The sequence below is a fragment of the Oncorhynchus tshawytscha genome, linkage group LG22 (genome assembly GCF_018296145.1).
Source record: "Oncorhynchus tshawytscha isolate Ot180627B linkage group LG22, Otsh_v2.0, whole genome shotgun sequence".
NCBI lineage: Eukaryota > Metazoa > Chordata > Actinopteri > Salmoniformes > Salmonidae > Oncorhynchus > Oncorhynchus tshawytscha.
The window spans coordinates 17,480,009-17,500,289 of NC_056450.1; the positions used below are offsets into that span (position 1 = coordinate 17,480,009).

Genomic DNA, 20,281 nt, shown 5'->3' on the forward strand with positions numbered 1-20,281 from the left:
AACCCCCTATCCACATCGACGGAACCACAGTGGAGGTGGAAAGCTTCAAGTTTCTACACATCACTGACAAACTCAAATGGTCCAACCACAAAGACAGTGTGGTGAAGAAGGCGCAACAGCGCCTCTTCAACCTCAGGAGGCTGAAGAAATTTGTCGAGGCACCTAATTTTGGAGAAATGTCCTCTGGTCTGATTAAATAAAAATAGAACTGTTTGGCCATAATGACCATCGTTATGTTTGGAGGAAAAAGGGGGAGGCTTGCAAGCCGAAGAACACAATCCCAACCGCGAAGCACGGGGGTGGCAGCATCATGTTGTGGGGGTGTTTTGCTGCAGGAAGGACTGGTGTACTTCACAAAATTGAACTGAAAAAGCGTGCGAGCAAGGAGGCCTACTCCTTGCTCTGTCAGGAGGAATGGGCCAAAATTCAACCAACTTATTGTGGGAAGCTTATGGAAGGCTACCTGAAACATTTGACCCAAGATAAACAATTTTAAGGCAATGCTACCAAATACTAATTGAGTATATGTAAACTTCTGACCCACTGGGAATGTGATGAAAGAAATAAAAGCTGAATTAAATCACTCTCTACTATTATTCTGACATTTCACATTCTTAAAATAAAGTGATTATCCTAACTGACCTAAAACAGGGAATTTTTACTGGGATTAAATGTCAGGACTAAAATGTATTTAAATGTATTTGGCTAAGGTGTATGTAAACTTCCAACTTCAACTGTACATAGACTTTAAATCACTGGCCACTTTAATAAATGGAACACTAGTCACTTTAATAATGTTTACATATTTTGCATTTCTCATATGTATATACTATATTCTATTCTACGGTGTCTTAGTTTATTCCGCTCTGACATTGCTCGTCCATATATTTATATATTCTTAATTCCATTCCTTTACTTAGATTTATGTGTGTTGTTGTGAAATGGTTAGATATGACTTGTTAAATATTACTGCACTGTACTGTTGGAGCTTCAAACACAAGCATTTCTCCACTTCTGCAATAACATCTGCTAAACATGTGTATGTGACTGATACATTTTGATTTGATTTGATCAACGTCTCTGTAATAATGTATAGCGGGCATAGCCATTCACTGTGGGAATGATTCAAGTGCAACGGTCAGGTGCGACCCTTTCCCATGATCTAAGGGGCGCTCTCGTTGAATTTTATCTTTTAGATTTTAAGAATTTTCATTTAGATTTTTAAGGTTAACCACATGACAATGACTTTGAGATACAAAGACGATGTTTATATATTTTTATTCTTCGGGATTTTGAAAATTCTCCCGCGATCCCATTTTTTGGTTTTCCACCCTCCAATTATGTTCTTGATGATGAAAGTTTGCTGTCAGAGTTGTCAGAGGTGAACAAAGCTTTTGACCTCTGACTTCTCATGTCACACAGATGAGCCTCCTCCTCCATGCCCCCATGGTGCAATGCAGCTGACCTTCCGCAAGCTTGGTTTTGACTACTACCCCATCCACAGGCCTGGTGAGTGTACTTCCCCCGATCGGTCAAGAGACTTGTGCTACTATTTGTTATAATTAGAGCTCACGTTTATTCACTGCTGTCCACCACATTCTTTGTTAGTGCTCCCACTGAAATATCAACCTACATTCAGACTTCTAGTAAACCTCTCCATTAATTCATGTGAACTAATAGCCTTTTTTTGTACATAGTCCCCCCATTTTAAGGGACCAAAAGTATTGGGACAAATTCACTTATGTGTATTAAAGTAGTCAAAAGTTAAGTATTAATACTCATATTCATAGTACACAATGACTGCATCAATCTTGTGACTCATACATTTGTTAGAAACATTTGCTATTTGTTTTGGTTATAATCCTGTATTAATTGTGAATAATGATGAGTGAGAAAGTTAGACGCACACATATCATACACCCCCCCCCTCCAACAAAAAAATGCTAACCTACCCTGTTATTGTAATGTTGAGAGGTTAGAATGTCTTGGGTGTATGATATTTGTGCTTCTAATTCAGGCTTATCCGTAATCATTGTAACATGATTCCTAGTATATGAAACCTCAACCTCCATTCAGACTTCTATTAAGCCTCCTCTCCATTCATTCATGCAAACTAATAGCCTGGATGGCGAAGGATGCCCATTGCTATTATTCTCAGTGGAATTATTTGGCTGTAGAATGTGGAGCACCTCAATTCCTTCTCGAACTCTCCACATCACTTCATCAGAACTACTGGTCTGTTACACAATTATGGAAAACACATTTTAAGGGAGATTGGATTGGTTTGCTTGAGCAAGCATGCTAAATCCCAGATCAAATAGTAAAAAACAAAGCTTTGGAAAAAAATACTTTAAGTTGATGTATATAACTGGGATGTTATATACAGGTGTATATATTTTTATTAGGGTGAGAGATGGAATCTTTTCAACAATAACCCTGGTGATGCAGTGAACCCTATTGTATAACCTTAATGTATGACTTTGTATGATATGACTTGCAGGTGATGGCTGTCGGCATTGGGAGCGTCACTGTGGGGCGATGGATGCCCGGGCCCAGTGGGCTGGCATACTACTGCAGGAGTTCCAGAGGAGGGTGGAAGCATCAGGGATCCCTGGGCCAGACTCTAAGGTCCCCAACCAGGCCAAGGACTTCCCTGCCAAGAGGACCCAGGGTGAGACTTACTACAACACACTGCCAGGTCCTCTTACTGTAGTAGGAATCTGATCCACCAACAGACACATACTACATAAACAAAAGTATGTGGACACCCCTTCAAATGAGTGGATTCGGCTATTTCGGCCACACCTGTTGCTGACCGGTGTATAAAATCGACCACACAGCCATGCAATCTCCATAGAAAAACATTGGCAGTAGAATGACTTTACTGAAGAGCTCAGTGACTTTCAACGTGGCACTGTCATAGGATGCCACCTTTCCAACAAGTCAATTGGTCACATTTCTGCCCTGCTAGAGCTGCCCCGGTCAACTGTAAGTGTTGTTATTGTGAAGTAGAAACGTCTAGGAGCAACAATGGCTCAGCCGTGACATGGTAGGCCACATAAGCTCACAGAACGGGACCCCAAGTGCTGATACATGTAGGGCATAAAATTGTGTGTCCTCGGTTGCAACACTCACTACCGAGTTCCAAACTGCCTCTGGAAGCAAATTTGGGTTTGGCGGATGCCAGGAGAACGCTACCTGTCCGAATGCATAGTGCCAACCGTAAAGTTTGGTGGAGGAGGTATAATGGTCTGGGGCTGTTTGTTATGGTTCGGGCTAGGCCCCTTAGTTACAGCGAAGGGAAATCTTAACGCTACAGCATACAATGACATTCTAGATAATTCTGCTCTTACAACTTTGTGGCAACAGTTTGGGGAAGGCCCTTTTCTATTTCAGCATGAAAAGTCCATACAGAAATGGTTTCTCAAGATCAGTGTGGAAGAACTTGACTGGCCTACAAAGAGCCCTGACCTCAACTCCATCGAACACCTTTGGGATGAATTGGAACGCCGACTGCGAGCCAGGCCTAATCGCCAAACATCAGTGCCCGACCTCACTAATGTTCTTGTGGCTGAATGAAAGCAAGTCCCTGCAGCAATGTTCCAACATCTGGTGGAAAGCCTTCCCGGAAGAGTGGAGGCTGTTATAGCAGCACAGGGGGGGACCAACTCCATATTAATGCCCATGATTTTGGAATGAGATGCTCAACGAGCAAGTGCCCACATGCTTTTTGTAATGTAGTGTACCTAGTGATGAGAATAAATTGTTATTTTCAAGTCACAGATACTGACACTAAAAGTTTGACTTATGATATACACAGATGGACAACCCAACCCCAAGGCCAGCCCTCCTGAAAGGGAGCAGATCTCCAAGAGGACCTCAATAGCACAACCTCTCCCGTTGAACCCTCTTAAGAGGCTCCGCTCCAGCTGTGTGGTGGTACGAATGGATGACCTGGATATACATCAGGTGAGACAGGACTACCTATGTACATCTCTCCGTTAGGCTTCCTCTGACATTGTTTTCTGTAATGGTGGCAGTCAAAGTATGCTATTCATTCTAAAAGGCTATCAATGGCAAGGACAGAAGACATGGAATGCAGCTGGTTGCACAGAATCGAGACATGTTGAAGACAGGAAAGCCATGTGAAGAAAATGAAATACTCTCTATGCACTATTACATTAATTCCTAACCTGGCAATGTAGTCTTAGTTATATCATAGTAAGAGGGGAAACCCTTTTCTCCTCACCACGCTCGAGTGCCCTAAAGCTTGACAGCTGTGATGTAGAAAAACCCTTGCCAACACAAATAGAGCTAAGCAGTTCCTACTTTTACAGCCATAGAGGAAATCAGATATAATATGCAGCAAGCCATGATAAGGGGTATTTTGGGCTTGAGTTGGTGGTAATTCCCCTTTTCTCTGTAAATAATCAAAAATGTAAGACCTTTTGTAGTTTCATTTTATGAGATGGGATATGCAGTGAGCACCAGAGGTATTGGGACAGTGACAGTGTTTTGTTGTTTTGGCTCTGTACTCCAACACTTTGGATTTGAAAGGATACACTGACTGAGGTTAAAGTGCAGACTGTCAGCTTTAATTTGAGGGTTTACTATTTTCATCCATATCAGGTGAACCGTTTAATAATTACAGCACTTTTTGTCCATAGTCCTCCCATTTTAGGGGACCAAAAGTATTGAGACAAATTCACATATGTATATTAAAGTAGTTTCTATACACTTCTACATTAATGTGGATGCCACCATGGTTACGGATAATCCTGAATGAATCGTGAATAATGATGAGGGTGAAAGTTACAGACCCATAAATGTCATACCCCCAAAAATGCTAACCTCCCCTGTTATTGTAATGGTGAGAGGTTAGCATGTCTTAGAGGTATGCTAACCTCACCTCTTATTGTTATGGTGAAAGGTTAGCATGTCTTAGAGGTATGCTAACCTCCCCTGTTATTGTAATGGTGAAAGGTTAGCATGTCTTAGAGGTATGCTTAACCTCCCCTGTTATTGTAATGGTGAAAGGTTAGCATGTCTTAGAGGTATGCTAACCTCCCCTGTTATTGTAATGGTGAAAGGTTAGCATGTCTTAGAGGTATGCTTAACCTCCCCTGTTATTGTAATGGTGAAAGGTTAGCATGTCTTAGAGGTATGCTAACCTCCCCTGTTATTGTAATGGTGAAAGGTTAGCATGTCTTAGAGGTATGCTTAACCTCCCCTGTTATTGTAATGGTGAAAGGTTAGCATGTCTTAGAGGTATGCTAACCTCCCCTGTTATTGTAATGGTGAAAGGTTAGCATGTATTGGGAGTATGATATTTCTACGTCTAACTTTCTCACTCATCATTATTCACGATTCATTCAGGATTATCCGTAATCATGGTGGCATCTACAATAATGTAGAAGTGTTAAGAAACATATTATATTCTTATTTACAATAAAAGTGAATGAAATGACAAAATACATTATTCATCATTAATTTCTATTGGGCACAATAAATAAAACACACAACCAAAACATACAGCAAATGCATCAAACATATTTGTAGTCACAAGCTTGATGTAATCATTGCATGCTATGAATACGGGACCAAATACTTAACTTTTGACTACTTTAATACACACAAGTGAATTTGTCCCAATACTTTTGGTCCCCTAAAATGGGAGGACTATGTACAAAAAGTGCTGTCATTTCTGAACGGGGAAAATACCCTCAAATTAAAGCTGACAGTCTGCACTTTAATGTGTATATGCACATGTAGTCATTGTATAATTTCATCCACAGAGCCAAAACAACAACAAAATTGTCACTGTCCCAATATATTTGGAGCTTACTGTAGTTAATACTGCATTAAGTTCCTTTTACACTACTTTCACTCTGACCGTCAGAAAACTCATCATTACTTTTAAGTTTTTGTGTGAGAAAAGCACTTCAGAAATCAAATTCACATGAATCATTATTACCATCCCTTACCCTCACACAGGTGTCTACAGGGGGATGCCACAGCAAGAAGACCCCGTCCTTAATATCCTGTAACCGCAAGGCCCTGAACCTAGCAGACAATATACCAGCCATCCACCTGCAATTCACAGAGTATTACTTCCCTGACAACCCCGGTTTGCCTGGTATGAGCTAACCATACACTGTTGTGTGTGTTTGTTGCAAACTGCTATTTAGTCATTATCCTAGTAAATGATTCAAACTGTAGTTTCTTGCTGATCCTCCAATTCAATATTCAGTTCTCTTCTGGTGAAAGAAACAAACCATTAGAATATTATCTTACAACTGAAAATATGTCCCCCTCTCCACCCCCCTCTCCTTCCCCAGTACCCAATACTAACCTATATGCCCAACTGAACGGCCTACAGCTGTGCCTGGACCCAGCCAGTCTGCTGTGGGTCAACCTGTTCTCTAGGGGCCTGCTGCGTACCCTGGAGCAGGTCAAAGCCTTCTACCACCTCCATGACAGCAGCAAGGCAGAGGAGCACATGGACATCCACATGGACGCAGCTCAGATCAAGGTGAGACTGGTTGAATAAACCCAGACCAAGTATGTTGTCAGAATAGAGTTGCATCATTGCAGTCAGTGTCCCTTTTGGCAGCAGAGTATTACAGCTCATTACACAACTTTAGGTCATTTCAAGTGTTTCTAGTGTTGTTCAACCTTCCAGATGTTTGCTCTTAGGGACTTTTGTGTAGAAACACTGTTCTTTTTGGTAATGGGTATGCAGTTTTGTAATGCTTCTGGCTTTCGTCTCCAGTTTTCTCTGCAATGAAATGGAAAGGGCCCATTTTAAACTTTGGTGTTGATGTTATTACTGGGTTAGTGGTCAGGAGATGACTGTGTTCCTGTTTCTGTGCCTCCCCCCTGTCTGTCTGCAGCTGATCATTCCCCTGGAGTCGTCCATCATGGACCACCAGGACCGGCCCCAGTCCCTAAGCATCACCGTTCCCCAGATGGTCCTCAGCAACACACGCCACTCCCCCCACGGCACCCGGGCTGACCTCCACTCCACCTACAGCAGTTTCTCCACCTGCCACTTCTTCCAGTCAACTCCCCCTTGCTCCTTCCCCCGAGACCAGAGCTCCTTCCTCCCCCTACCCTCTGCCTTCCTCCAGCACTCCCTGGAGATGGAGCCCCTGTCCCTGTCTGAGAGGAGGCCCCTAAGGCCCAAGGATGTCTGGTTCTTCACCCTGTCCCGTCTGTCCATGAGCTTCGAGGGGGCGCGGAAAAGCAACAGGGGCAGAGCTCACCCCTTCGTGGAGCCTTTCACCATTTCTGTGTGGATGTGTCGTCCGTCTGCGTTTAAGGTCAGTTCCCTAGTCTCCTCCCCCAATGAACCAGCTCCTGTTGATCCCAACCATAAAACCCCAGAACAGCAGGAAAACCACCTCCCGCCCAACCTGGAACACAACCAGGACAGTCGACAGGAGGTTGCAGTGGCTTCTATCCACTTCCTGGCCCAGGCCATCACACCGGTCAAGGTGTGGCTCAACCACTACCAGTATGTTGCCCTGTTGCGGATGAAGGACACCCTGGCCAGGCTTGGGCACGAGCTGGGCCGGGACACCAGGGACTCTAAGCAGGCCAGGGGCCAGGAGGCTGACCCCCCTACGGTGTGCCTAGCCCTCCTAATGGACTCAGTGGAGCTGGGGCTCCTGCTACCACCTGCAGCCACGGAACCAGAGGAGGCCCACACCCCAGGGTCTGAAAGCCCCAGCCTGACAGACTCCGATCTCTCCCCCACTCACCAGGCTACTTCACCAGGCCCTCTGGAGGACAGTGGGATAGGAAACACCACTGCCACCATCAACAGCTCTCCTCCCCTTGAGCAGGAGGTGGATGGTGTAGTAGAGGAGGCCAGCGAGGCAGTGGAGGTCATGGAGGGGGAGATGGCCCAGGGGGATGGCAGTGGTCCTGTTCTCTCTCCTTCCTTCTCCCCTGAACACCATCACTCCCTCCTGTCCAGGGACCCCTCTACCTTCAGCCTGGAGGGAGAGCTGTCCACTGCCCTCACCTCCACCAAGGACGTCACCAAAGATGCCTTTAGTGCCTCCCTGGACCTGACTAAAGGGGCGTTCTCCATCACAAAAGATGCCTTCAGCTTCATGAGTCGCGGGTCGGGGATGAGCAAGCTGTTCAATCCACAGGCGAAGTAGGTTTCCCAGCATGCTCTCCTGCTGTGCTGTTGTCATTACACTACATGGTTCAGCTCTTCCAGGTCCATATTGTAAACTGTATGGATGTGGTTTTACTGGTGTGAATGAACATACAGGCTGTTGACCCTAACTCACCCTCCGTTTCTGTTTGTGTAGGGAGCAGCGCCCTGAGGAGGGGTCCCCCATAGCCAGCCTGCGGCTCCAGTCCATGAACCAGTCTCTCTCGCAGCACTCATTTGACAGTGCTATCCTGGATGGTAGCCTGCCCAACGACCACCTCTCAGTGAAAAACGACGCCAGTGAGAACTTTGTCATCCTCATGGATGGTAACTCCCCACAATATCATCAGTCACTTCAAGACCATCCAAACTCTACAACACACATGCGTATTGTATCAAGAGAATACAGAACATTTAAAAATAAAGATATACTATCTATCCAGTAAGATGATTTAAAAACAATAATCTTGAATCCCACTGGACAATAGAGTTTTGTCCCTGTGTGTTCTGTTGTGGTTTCAGACTCAGGGGTAGTGTCCATGATGCGACCCAATGGCACCCCGGGGCCCAGTGCAGGCAGTCCTGCCCTGGAGACAGAGGGGGGGTCCTCAGCTGACCTGAGCAGCTCCCTGTCCCAGAGCATTGAGGACATCACACAGGACACAGTGGGTCTATTTACATACATACACTGTCCAGTGTGACATTACAGAGGTATTGTCAGCACTTCCACTGTATATGCTCAGCAATCATACTGTATTTGTAAGCTGAGCAAAGCAGAATTGTTATTGTGATTAACTGATTGTGCTGTGGTGTGCTATGCAGACCTCTGTGTTGTTGCTGGTGCTCAGTGGGATGGCCTGTGTGGCAGACCTGAAGGGAGAGGACCTGGTGGTGGCAGTGGAGGCCCAGGATCTCATCCTAAGACAGATGGGCAACGTCAGGGTCTCTGACCTGCTGACTGAACTGATGCCAGGTAACTGCAAGCTACGGATGGAACTATGCTTTTATCCATTCTGGATGACTTCCAGTGGCAGATTTGGATAATAATCGAGCGTAAAAACACTGCCTCTGTCAGTCATCGAAAATGAAGTAGAACTTAACTACCTAAAGACCCTGCACCTTACTGAGCATCAGTCACACTCAACATCTGTGTCAACACACTGGCTCTCAATTTCGAATAAAAATGGTTCCCTTTGTCAGAGAACACTCTGTCCTCCCAACTCACTCATGCTCTCCGATTCCCTGTCAAACACCTGTTATATCAACTCACAAAAAGAAAAACTACACCTTATGGGACAACGCAGACTGTGAAGAGACACACAGGCACACACACTTGCAAATTCACACAGTGGCTAGCACACGCACTCTACACGCACGTACATTTTAATATTGAATATATTGTAGTGTTATACATTTTGTATTGTAGAAATGTAGTGGTGTAATGATGTTAGATGATGTACTGTTTTATATTATTTGTTTTTGTGTGTGATGTGTGTCTTAATGTGCTTAGACCCCAGGAAGAGAGCAGCTAATGGGCATCCATAATAAATACAAATACATACTCATATTGTGATATAATCACTCCTGTAATCACCTCACTCTCCCAGTGTAACTACTAAAGACTCTCAATGCCACTTTTAGACCACTCTGCATCCATAATACCCATTCTCTGACTACACAACACACCATTTTTTACATGATGTCCGTAGTGCCTGGTGGGTCTACCGTTGGCCACAGGCAAGGCTGCAGGGCAGTTCCCGTGGTGGACATACGGATGGAGATGGGTCCTTCTGCAGCGCGGCATGGTTCTCTGTCTGGGTTGGTGGGTCACCTGGAGCTGGGTGTGCGAGACTGTCAGGTGGATCTGTTGGTTTCTACCCTGGCCACCTTGGGGCCCTTCCTGGAGGATGAGCTCAGTGCTGACATCCAACCCATTAAGATCCGGCTGGAAAACGTCACTATCACTCTGAAGGTCAGCTGGTAACGGAGACTATGGAACTCTGTTGGGGTCAGATAATGTTATTTGATGTGTAGCCTGTTTTTATACGTGGTAAGATCCCAACAGCATTCCATAGGATACAGATTGAATAAATGACAGTTAGCCTGCCATCCATGCAATGGAGTTAACCAGTGTTTTCCCCTCCTGTTTAGGATGATGGTCCCAAAGTCTACCCCACGGCCCCCCAGCCCCAACCTGTCACCTTTACCGTAGACCAGGTGGTTGTGGAGCGATCTGATGACGGCATTTTGAGAATCAAAGGTTGTTGGGGGAGAGGAGACGGACCTGTCTTTGAATATTACAATGATTTTGTCTCTCACTGCTTGAATGACATCGAATAACAGGATTAATCTTTATTTTTAAATATGTATTGTCTTGTCTTGCAGGTGGTGAAGGCACAGTCCCAAGAGACTCAGCAGGTGGTGCTGTGGTATGTTTGGAGAAGCTAGACTGTTGGACAGAACGAAAACTGTCGCAGATCACGGTAGATCTCTACACCCACTCACACTGGCTCACCAGTATCAGTAAGGATTAGGCTAGTTTGAACCACCATGTAAAATGAAAGCGTAGCATACATAAAGTGATTATTCACGATAGCACAGTCCCGACAATAGTTGCATTGTGCTTATGGTTTTTAACCTTAAATGTGTGTGAAACGGTTGATATAAAATCGCATGTACTCACAGGGCTTAAATGGAATACTTTTAAGTTACATTTTGGATGTTTAGATGAAGATAAGGCCAGACAGTTGTAGTACTCTTGTTCTTGTCTGGTTCTCTTGTTAAGGCTAAGAGGGGCCAAATCGGGGTAGCAATTACAGCTGAAGAGATTTAGCATACTTGCCCTGGCAAAGAAACATTATTTAGAAGTGAAAAGCAATAAAGACAACAACCTTTTCCCTTCAGAATACTTTCCTGGAGTCGCAGCTATCGGAAGCTCAGTCGGCCCTCTCTCAAGCCCTCACTGACCGAGAGCGTCTCCTCTTGGAAGTCAGGAAGTATGACCCCATGTTTGACCTGTGACCGCTTTACTTCCCCGGCCAGCAGAGGGCAATATACTGGCACTACATCAATAAGGGAGTAAAGGAACTGATAGAAATGTCTGGACAAAATTAGCTGTCTGAACCCAAGCATATGACAATTTCTAAAGAACAGTGATGAGTACCTAACAGTGGAATCCACCCTGATGGTTCCAAAGTTCAAGCTCTTGTAATGAATTGCACAAACAAACAGTGTGTCACTTCCAGAGAACACATAGGGGGCCCCTGTAGAAAACAGGTGTCCTACTGTAGTCACTCTTTACACACTGACGGGTATTGCTGTACATTTAAAGCTATTTACACCTAGTTTGAATTTAAACCACCATAGAGAATAGTTGACTCATTGTTGTGCTGCACCTCACTGGCCATCTATCTTTAGCAAATCTTTTATTTGAAGAACACATGCCAAAATTAGTCTACTACGCAGTCTTCTATGCAGAGAACTGTCAGTTTAGTAGTGTTAAGATTCCATTGATGTTGTTTCCTGTACACATCTTTCAATGTCAGGCATGCCCTGTGAAGACCACTAGAGCTCTAGGAATGATGGTGTGTGGGTTTACAAACACCCACCAAGCTGCAACTATAAAACTGTTCGCTATTGTAAAGTAGATCCTGTTCATAGTTGTACATTACTGTACGTCTGTATAGTTAGTAGCTGGTATTTTAGATGCATTCATGTAACGTTGTTTAGGATGATTGTGTATTAAATAGAAGTGGGGAAGGGAAAGAAAACCACTGACTTAAAGCAGTACTGCACTGTAAACATGGAGCTCCTGTCTGTGGGATCACCAGACACACCTCCGCATAGCTCTCCTTTTGAATGGTTGTGTATCTGAGAAGGGGAAAGCTCTCTCCACACTGTTCTCAGATACCAGGTTAAAATGTTCCCGTCTTATTTTTCTTGCATTTAAAAAAAACAAAAAAACGTATATGATTTTTTTTTAACGGTAAAACTAAATTTGGTGGTTGAATGTTCAGATGACACATGCTTTCTGATCTTTTGAGGACAGTTAAGACAATGGTTATGGTACATTAACTGGTTTAGTTTATTACTTGAGAGGTGTACCCTGCACTCAGACAGGTATTAGTTGATCTCCTTTACTTACCCATCTGCATGGAGAAACACCATTTAGGTATATACTAATACCTCACTGACCATTCACAGAATTAGACTTCAATAAGTCCTTCTGCTATCCCTAACTTTTAGATACAGGGGAGTGGATTGGGGTATATTCATCTATGGTTAGAAGCCCCTGTTTTGGATCCCAGTGTGGATGAAATGTAGTGTTATTATTTTGATATGAACTGTTACAGGCAGTCATGAATATTTACTTTTTGCAGCTATTTTAAATAATTTTTGATAAGACAGTCTTGCTACTAGCCATCTCAACAAACACATCAGATCAAAGAATACATAGAGATACTGCATCTTAATTGCGTATATACACACAAAATATGTATAATGCTAATGCTTTTATCTACACTAAAACTGACAGGTGCACTAATGCCAATTTGTTGTATTCTACCCATTGGGTACCTTTCTATTACTATGGAACACCTGTGAAGCCTTTGTACTAATTGGAGTTATATTATTTAATGTGGTTATATAATTAGAGTTTTGTTAGTAATTATAGGATATCTAATGTGGAGTTGACAAAGTTTATTATTTCTAAAATGTTTGTCTCAGAAGATTGGTACTTAAGAGGAGAGACATTGGGTTAACGTTACTTAGATCAAAGTCACACTCAGCAAAACAAGTGTGAATAGGGAGAAGGTCAAATGTGTCAAGAAGAGACTTGTGTATGTGGTATGGTGCTAACAAGTTAACTAACCCTTGGTTGAGCTTTCAGCATCATTCTCCACTCTCTTCTGAGTGGAACTACGAGACCTCTGGTGGCCATAATAATATACCACTGTACCAAGCCTCTGGGGCTTGTTTCTCTGGTTGCCTTCTGATATTAATGTATGAATGATAGTGTTACATTCTGATTGAGAGATGTAGCATGAAGCAAAGGATGAATTTTGTTGTACCCATAGCCTGAGCATGGTTTTAAGCAATTATTATTATTTTTTTAATGTAAAAGTGAAAATGCCTAAGGTTAACAAATTAACTTGTCTAATATGTCAGTTTTTTCCCTCGTCATGCATGTTTGTATTTGAACATTCCCTAAAGGTCACATTCAGTGTAACAAAGTAGTGATTCCGTTACGAATAGTATCAACAACTCTCAGAAAATACATACTGCTACCCAATTGTTTTTTTGATTGTAGATATTTGCTTTTAGTTGTTTTTTTTGCATGGCCTTGGCTGTAGCTAGGTTTCCATCCAATTGGCGACAGATTTTCATGTGAATATTCTATAATCCGCATTAAAACAATATGTCCATGTTCCCATCAGAGTCGTTTCCATCATATTGATTTGTTGCGGTTAAAAGGTTGTGCGCGATGTAGTGCACATAAAAATAACTTTTGCGGTTAAATTCCCATTCAGGGCTCGACCCACCCAGTGTATAATTAAGAACAACAAGCGATTCAAGCGAAACAGACAGGGTAGGCTTAGACACTTGAGAACATTTTGTCTCAAAATGTATTTATTTTTAAACATAAATACATTTGCACAATTAGCATAGACATGAGATTGGTCAAAACAAGACATGGTATCAATAACATTATAAACTGGATGGTTCGAGCCCTGAATGACGATTGGCTGAAAGTACCGTTTACCACGGGTTTGACAAAACATATATTTTTACTGCGCTAATTGCGTTGGTAACCAGTTTAATAGCAATAAGCCACCTCAGGGGGTTGTGGTATATGGCCAATATACCACGGCTAAGAGCTATTTGATCAAATAGATGTTTCGCAATGATTACGTTGTTAGGAGTGTACTGATAGAAGTAGGATTCGTGACAACCCGGTAACTTTGAGAAAAAAACACTTTTTATGTAGTTTGTGTTTGTTCTTCACAAACTACCACAGCTTCAAAGCAAACACCGCCCATTTCTAAAATATATCTTCTTAAAATGTGATTTTAAATGTAACCTCAGCCACACTGCTAACCGTATGCCTAACCTTAAATTAAGACCAAAAAGCACGTTTTTGTTGATTTATTTTCACGTAGCCAATTTTGACTTTGTGCCTGTGATGATAATTAGTGGAAACCGATGTGCATGTATCTGCACGCTCATTGGCTAGAATGGTCCCACCGCCTCCCGACTGCCTTCCATATTTGAAGACGTTTAATTGTTTGAGCAGCTACTAGAGTATCTGGTTAATATAATGGATAATTTGTGATATGAGCTGAAACGAGACACATTTGATTTCCCACATAGCTAGCAACAATGACAAGAGGCTGCCATCTGACCTTTCAGAATCATAATACACGCCTTCCTGCCATATCGATGCGCGCACATTTTCTTGACGTTGTCAGCCAATCCGTGTAAACCTGGTTATTGTAAGTGATGTGGAAGGAAAGCTGCAGTTGTATGACTGACTAAAATCCATGCTCACCCCCTCCTTAGAACAACTCTGTAAGCCTTCTCCATCTGCAGCAGGGTGACCACTCAGCCCCCAGCCAGCTTCCTCTTCACAGGGGGCAGCCTGTCAAGTTACACTTCTGCTGCCTCTTCAACTGATCTGGGTTACCATGACAACAGCCCTGAGCCAGCCAAATAGTGCCATGCATGAGGGGGTGGGCCTGGCATACTCTGTCCCTTTAGTTATTAGAATGACTTTGCAAGAATATTGTATTCTCATTGTTGTGGAAGGAGTGAGTGTGTGCATGTAATAATCAAATGGATTATTATTTTGCTCTGGATTATTTGCACTTTTAAGTGTGGTACATTAACTGGAAATTGCACTTTCTTAGTGTGACAGTGAGAATCATCCCAGAGAAGATCATGTCCTGATACATTTGTTGAGACCCTCTGACTGTGTTTTGTCAAATTTGTGTAACATTTGCTTAGAATTCCTCACCCAAGATGTTTTAATGTCATTCAATAAGACTTATGTAAACTTGGTTCTGTGAACCAAATTAAGTATGTGAGAATTTTTCTAAGTGATAAAATATTGACGCAACCTTTATTTGTGTGCCGTCTATTCTCCTAGTGTAGGGTGGTGACTGATCTTTACACAGTATGGTTTTTACACATTTATTGGTCAGAGAGCAGGCTTGAGGTTAGTGTCCTATAACATGCACACACACAAACTCAATTTACGAGACTACCTGTCATTAATGAGAAGATAATACATTTTATTTATTGAAATATGTCAGCTACTGACCCAAATTCTGTATTAAAACAATTTTTTCCATGAGGCACTAGAAGGGACCAATTTTGGATACATTCTTTCAGCTTTATGCTTCAGCTCAAATAATAAAGCGTCACATATACAAACACTAAGTGGATTTAATATTTTCATCCAACGTTCTATTATTGACAAGTATATCCAAGAAATACCCTCAACTAACACAGAGGTTGACTTTGGAGTTGGACTATTCCTGACAGCAGTATACTGCATTTGCCTTCATGGCCAGACATTCTCCACGCCAGTGGACATTGGAATAGAGAGAATGAACATAATAAAGTGGTGTAAGTTGCCACCATCTGAAAGGTGGAATACATCCTTACTTGGCTCTGTCCGTCTGTAATCAGCAAGGCATGAGTGGCTCAGTGGAAGAGAATGTTCTTGTGCTTTATATTGGGGATCTGCTCTGTTCTTTAGCCTCCCTCATGTGCTTGGGCTGCAGGGGAGGCATGTCTCCCCTCTTCTCACACACGTCCACAGCTGCAGGACCAAACAGAAGAACGTAGAGTAGTCAAAAATGCCTCGAAGTCTTTGTTGGTGGAGATGCAAGACAATCAAGAACTCATCTGGTCAATATTGACCCAGCGATGTCCTTTACTCACCTTCTTCCACTATTTCTCCAGCAAATACCGGACATGGCGATAACCACATTTTGAGAGACTGAGGATCCTGTGATGGACTGCATCAGCTGTATCAACCAGGTAAAGATAAACATATGTTGAAATACAGCATACATGCATCAGTGAATTTTCTGATTGAAATTGAACTGATTCTGATGAAATCTTACAAAAAACTGCCTAAAGGTCTTACCTTCTTTATAGCAGCTTTAGGGAAGGCAGATCGTCTGTACATCTCATAGCAGTTAAAGCTGCTCCTCAGACAATGAGGAGACAAACCCTGGACAACACGGGGGGGAAATGTTAATGTATGAATTCTTGCAACAAATATGTTGTTGTGCAGTTACCACGAACGCTTTGTTAATACAATGTAGAATATATGAATCTTACCGCATCTTCTGTATGTCATCCTCGTCAACCTTTTGGCACCTCTCCGTTTTCTTCTCAGGCTCCAATTTCAGCTTTTTGGAAGCAGGGTGACCTGTGGTTCCCACATCCTCATCTCCAGCCACAGAGTCCTTCAGCAGGTCATGCAAAGTAAACAGAGGATTGTAGGGAAGATGTAACAAATAATAACTATATATTGAGTCAGGCTAGTGAGCTCTGTTGTGAGGTTGTTGTAGGGTTCCAGTACTTTGGGGGGCAATTTTTTTCTATATCATGACACTCTTTATAGGTATTCCAACAACACACTTAACGTTACCTGTTTGTTGATTGATTGTGAGGATGGATCTTCAGTGTCTGCATCCGAGGTCACGGGTACTTCTAAAGTGTCTTCGGTTTTAGGGCTTTCTCCAGCAGCCAATGATATCTTAGAGTTGGATTCAGTCTTTATCAGAGCCGGGTCTGCCATAGCTCATTTGAAATCTTACCACACCAATCGAACTTATAATTATGCAACAGTCAAAGCGGCAATGGTCGAGTCCAGAAACAAACTAGTTAGCTGCTAGCAAAATAATTACTTCACAGCTAACGTTAACTACGCTCACTTACTAGCCTCGTGGAACTCAGTATATCTCGTTTATTGACGGTTAGCTGCTTTAGTAAAATACTAGCAAAAGCGCGAAAGAAAAATGTTTTGAATTTAGAACATTCGCGGTCGGAAGCTGCTGCTCAAATCCACTTCCTTTTCCCGGGTCGTCACTTTTCCCGGGTCGTCACCATAGCCACAAAATCATAAACCCCGCCCATTTCTAAAATGTATTTTTTAAACCTAACCTTAATCACACTGCTAACCTTACGCCTAACCCTAACCTTAAATTAAAACCAAAAAGCACATTTTTATTTTCAAGATTTGTTACGATATAGCCAATTTGGACATTGTGCTTGTGGTAACTAGTGACAACTCCTTTCCAACTTCATTCGTCTTTATTGAGAGAATACTGAAAACAATGTGCGACTTTGTTTATAGTTGTCTTTTCTCTGTCAGTTGAGTAAAGATACACACACAGTTATATTTTGTCCAGTGCTTTAGTTGAGTACTTCCATTCAACTAGTCATAATGCTTGGCTTGTCAATGGGAAATAAAATACTATGCTTTTTTTCAGATGATGCTCTGGCTAAATGTAATTTGGTAATCGAAGTTAAATTATATCAATATGTCAATAGCCTCCATTATTAAATGGAATATACATTGAACTCTGGCACCCACATATATTTTGTGTTTAACGATCCTACAGTTTTTTTTAAGGAGAGAAAAAGGATGCCAACATAGTTGATTATTGCATGTACAACCATGTGCACATGCACAGTGTACTTACTGTGCACTTACTGTATTTAGTACAAATATATATTTTGTGCATATTGGTAATAGAATAATCACAAATGACAAATTACGAAAAAAAATGACTGATCGACGTCAGCTAGGGCCAGTTTCGAGGAAGTGACGCGCGCATGAGACTGGGCGAAGGAAGTTTGCTCCGTGGTACTGAACGAAACTTTTCCCCGGAGCTACAGTGGGAGATCAGAACAATCCTGGAGAATTGTGTTGCTGGGAGAGTGATCCAGTCGTGCAGGGAACCATTGTTTTCCTCAGTACGCCTGTGAGATTGGTAGAGGACCGCAAAGGATTTTTTCTCCCGTGTTCTATCCCCCTACTCTATCCGAGATGGGGAAGGAGCAGGAACTCCTAGAGGCGGCGCGCACTGGAAATCTTGCCGCTGTGGAAAAGCTTCTTTCTGGGAAACGACAATCGACTGGAAGTGGCAGTGGATCATCGGGGACTGGTGGAAGCAGCAATATCAGTGGTCACAATGCTTCTCACCCGCTGTCCAGCCTTCTCAGGTAGGGGAGATCAGTGGATGAATGAGAGGCAGAGCGCGAGGTGTTCCGAACAGTAACGTCGGTGCATGGGCACGTTGTAAACGGCACAGCCACGTTCAGTAAACAACCTCCCGGAGTAATCAGTTTATTGTATTTCGGTTGCAATAACAGCAGCAGCAATTCATTTGTTAGTTTGCATCCATGCAGTGTACCCTTTCCTCGCCATGTTTAATAACATGTTCACGTAGCCATGCACGCGCAATGAAGTGCCTCTTTGTTAGATGATCGTCAGTGAAAAATAAATAAATGTAATGCAACATAAAACTCGTTACATATTCAAGATATTCATATGTAGTAGATTGCAACCTCGAGTCGTCATTTGTTTGTGTGGGAAGCTAAACTACTCACATGCTTTTTGGTTTGTGTAGACATTTTGGAACGTTGAGAAAAATAGTCTACGAACGCCCTAAGCATAATTATAAAAATGTTTTATTTTATTGTCACAGGTGCAGTGAAATGTGTTGTTCTATACAGGGTCAGCCATAGTATTACGGAATTAGGGTTAAGTGCCTTGCTCAAGGGCACATCGACAGATTTGTGGTATGGTCGGCTCTGTATTCAATTCTGGGACATTTCGGTTACTGGCCCAACTCTAACCAATAGGCTACATGCCTATTAATGTTTGACGCCAGACCCATTCATTTTCGTGTGCCACGGTGAAATTCGTTTACATAAACCAAGAAAAACGCAATAAAACAGGATCTGTGAGTAAAATGGGTCATGATTCTTCCCCCTACATTTTGTTGCACCATGTCCTCCCGAAACTTGTCTCTACTAGCAAGTGGAAGGAATTGAGTTTTTGTCGGTGGACTGGGCAGTTGCATGCTCTCTTTTTTACTTTTTACTTGTTTTACTTAAAAAAAAACTTCAGTCTGTCTTGCTCAAGGTTATTAAATAAATAACATATTTAGTGTTTTTGGGATTAGATCGATGGAGTGCACTTGGAATGCCCACTGAGAGTAGTGAGAAATAATGTCAGAGAGACTAATTTTGGTGACACTGGCTCTTACAGCCCTTTCAGGTAAAGGTTGCAGGAGAAATGGGAGGAAGGGAATACACAATGACCTAGGCTATTAGTAATTGCCCTGGGACCAGTGGTGCCCTTTGTGTACTCCGTAACATAACTCAAGGTGCATTTTAAAGAGGCCATTGTTGTTATGTTATGGTGCGTACTTGGTCAACAAGAGAAGGGCAGTGTTCTGTTGGGGTAGTGGAAGAACATGTTGAGAACATATTTCTCTTGAGGTCTATGCCACATGCCCAACGAGAGAGGTTTTCCATTATTTCCTGTTTTAAACACTAGGACTAGATAAACCACTTGAAATTAGAATGCTGGCCACACACAGGTGCATAGCAGCCTTGTCAATCAACCTCCTAAAAGCCTCATCGAGGTGCATACGTCCCATGGCTGAGATAAGTGTTGGCTAAAAGCCCCTAGGTGATGCGTCACTGTGCTACTCATGACAGGGTGTACACTACACTGAATGTACTCTAGCTAATTACATGAAACCCTCTTAATCGGAAATCCAATTCAGGGATGTCATGATGCATTCAAGGCTGCCTCCATCCCTGCTTGTCTGTTACAGATCTGTGGGTGGACAGGGAATGATGAGCCCATTGTATCAAATTAAATTGTATTTATCACATGCGCCAAATGCAACTGGTGTAGACTTTACAGTAAAATGCTTGCTTACGAACCTTTTCCAACGATGCAGAGTCAAAAAATATAAATAAATAAAAATAAATAACAAGGAATAAAATAAAATGCACAAGAATGAAGCTATATATAGGGAGTACCAGTACCAGATCAATGTGCAGAGGTATTTGAGG

The 20,281-nt window shown here is 42.6% G+C and overlaps 2 protein-coding genes and 1 pseudogene across 3 annotated transcripts in view; 2 read left to right on the forward strand and 1 right to left on the reverse strand.

The window, feature by feature from the left end:
• The window catches only part of LOC112221961 (UHRF1-binding protein 1), a 50,537-nt gene extending 36,938 nt beyond the window's left edge, over nucleotides 1-13,599 (forward strand). For both annotated transcript variants that reach the window (XM_024384437.2, XM_042303866.1), the window contains 13 exons: nucleotides 1,423-1,509; nucleotides 2,501-2,671; nucleotides 3,821-3,969; nucleotides 5,995-6,136; nucleotides 6,339-6,532; nucleotides 6,894-8,167; nucleotides 8,328-8,497; nucleotides 8,693-8,835; nucleotides 8,993-9,143; nucleotides 9,880-10,142; nucleotides 10,322-10,430; nucleotides 10,556-10,653; nucleotides 11,075-13,599. In XM_024384437.2, the coding sequence (XP_024240205.1) occupies nucleotides 1,423-1,509; nucleotides 2,501-2,671; nucleotides 3,821-3,969; nucleotides 5,995-6,136; nucleotides 6,339-6,532; nucleotides 6,894-8,167; nucleotides 8,328-8,497; nucleotides 8,693-8,835; nucleotides 8,993-9,143; nucleotides 9,880-10,142; nucleotides 10,322-10,430; nucleotides 10,556-10,653; nucleotides 11,075-11,191 (3,068 nt within the window). In that variant the 3' untranslated portion in view covers nucleotides 11,192-13,599. The remainder of the gene's footprint in view (nucleotides 1-1,422; nucleotides 1,510-2,500; nucleotides 2,672-3,820; nucleotides 3,970-5,994; nucleotides 6,137-6,338; nucleotides 6,533-6,893; nucleotides 8,168-8,327; nucleotides 8,498-8,692; nucleotides 8,836-8,992; nucleotides 9,144-9,879; nucleotides 10,143-10,321; nucleotides 10,431-10,555; nucleotides 10,654-11,074) is intronic.
• Nucleotides 13,600-13,768: 169 nt separating this feature from the next.
• Nucleotides 13,769-17,334, reverse strand: LOC112221971 (annotated as a pseudogene).
• A 664-nt stretch (nucleotides 17,335-17,998) lies between these two features.
• The window catches only part of LOC112221962 (ankyrin repeat and SAM domain-containing protein 1A), a 112,469-nt gene continuing 110,186 nt past the window's right edge, over nucleotides 17,999-20,281 (forward strand). Inside the window, 1 exon segment of the mRNA XM_042303868.1 lies at nucleotides 17,999-18,412. Coding sequence (XP_042159802.1) covers nucleotides 18,237-18,412 — 176 coding nt within the window. The 5' untranslated portion in view covers nucleotides 17,999-18,236.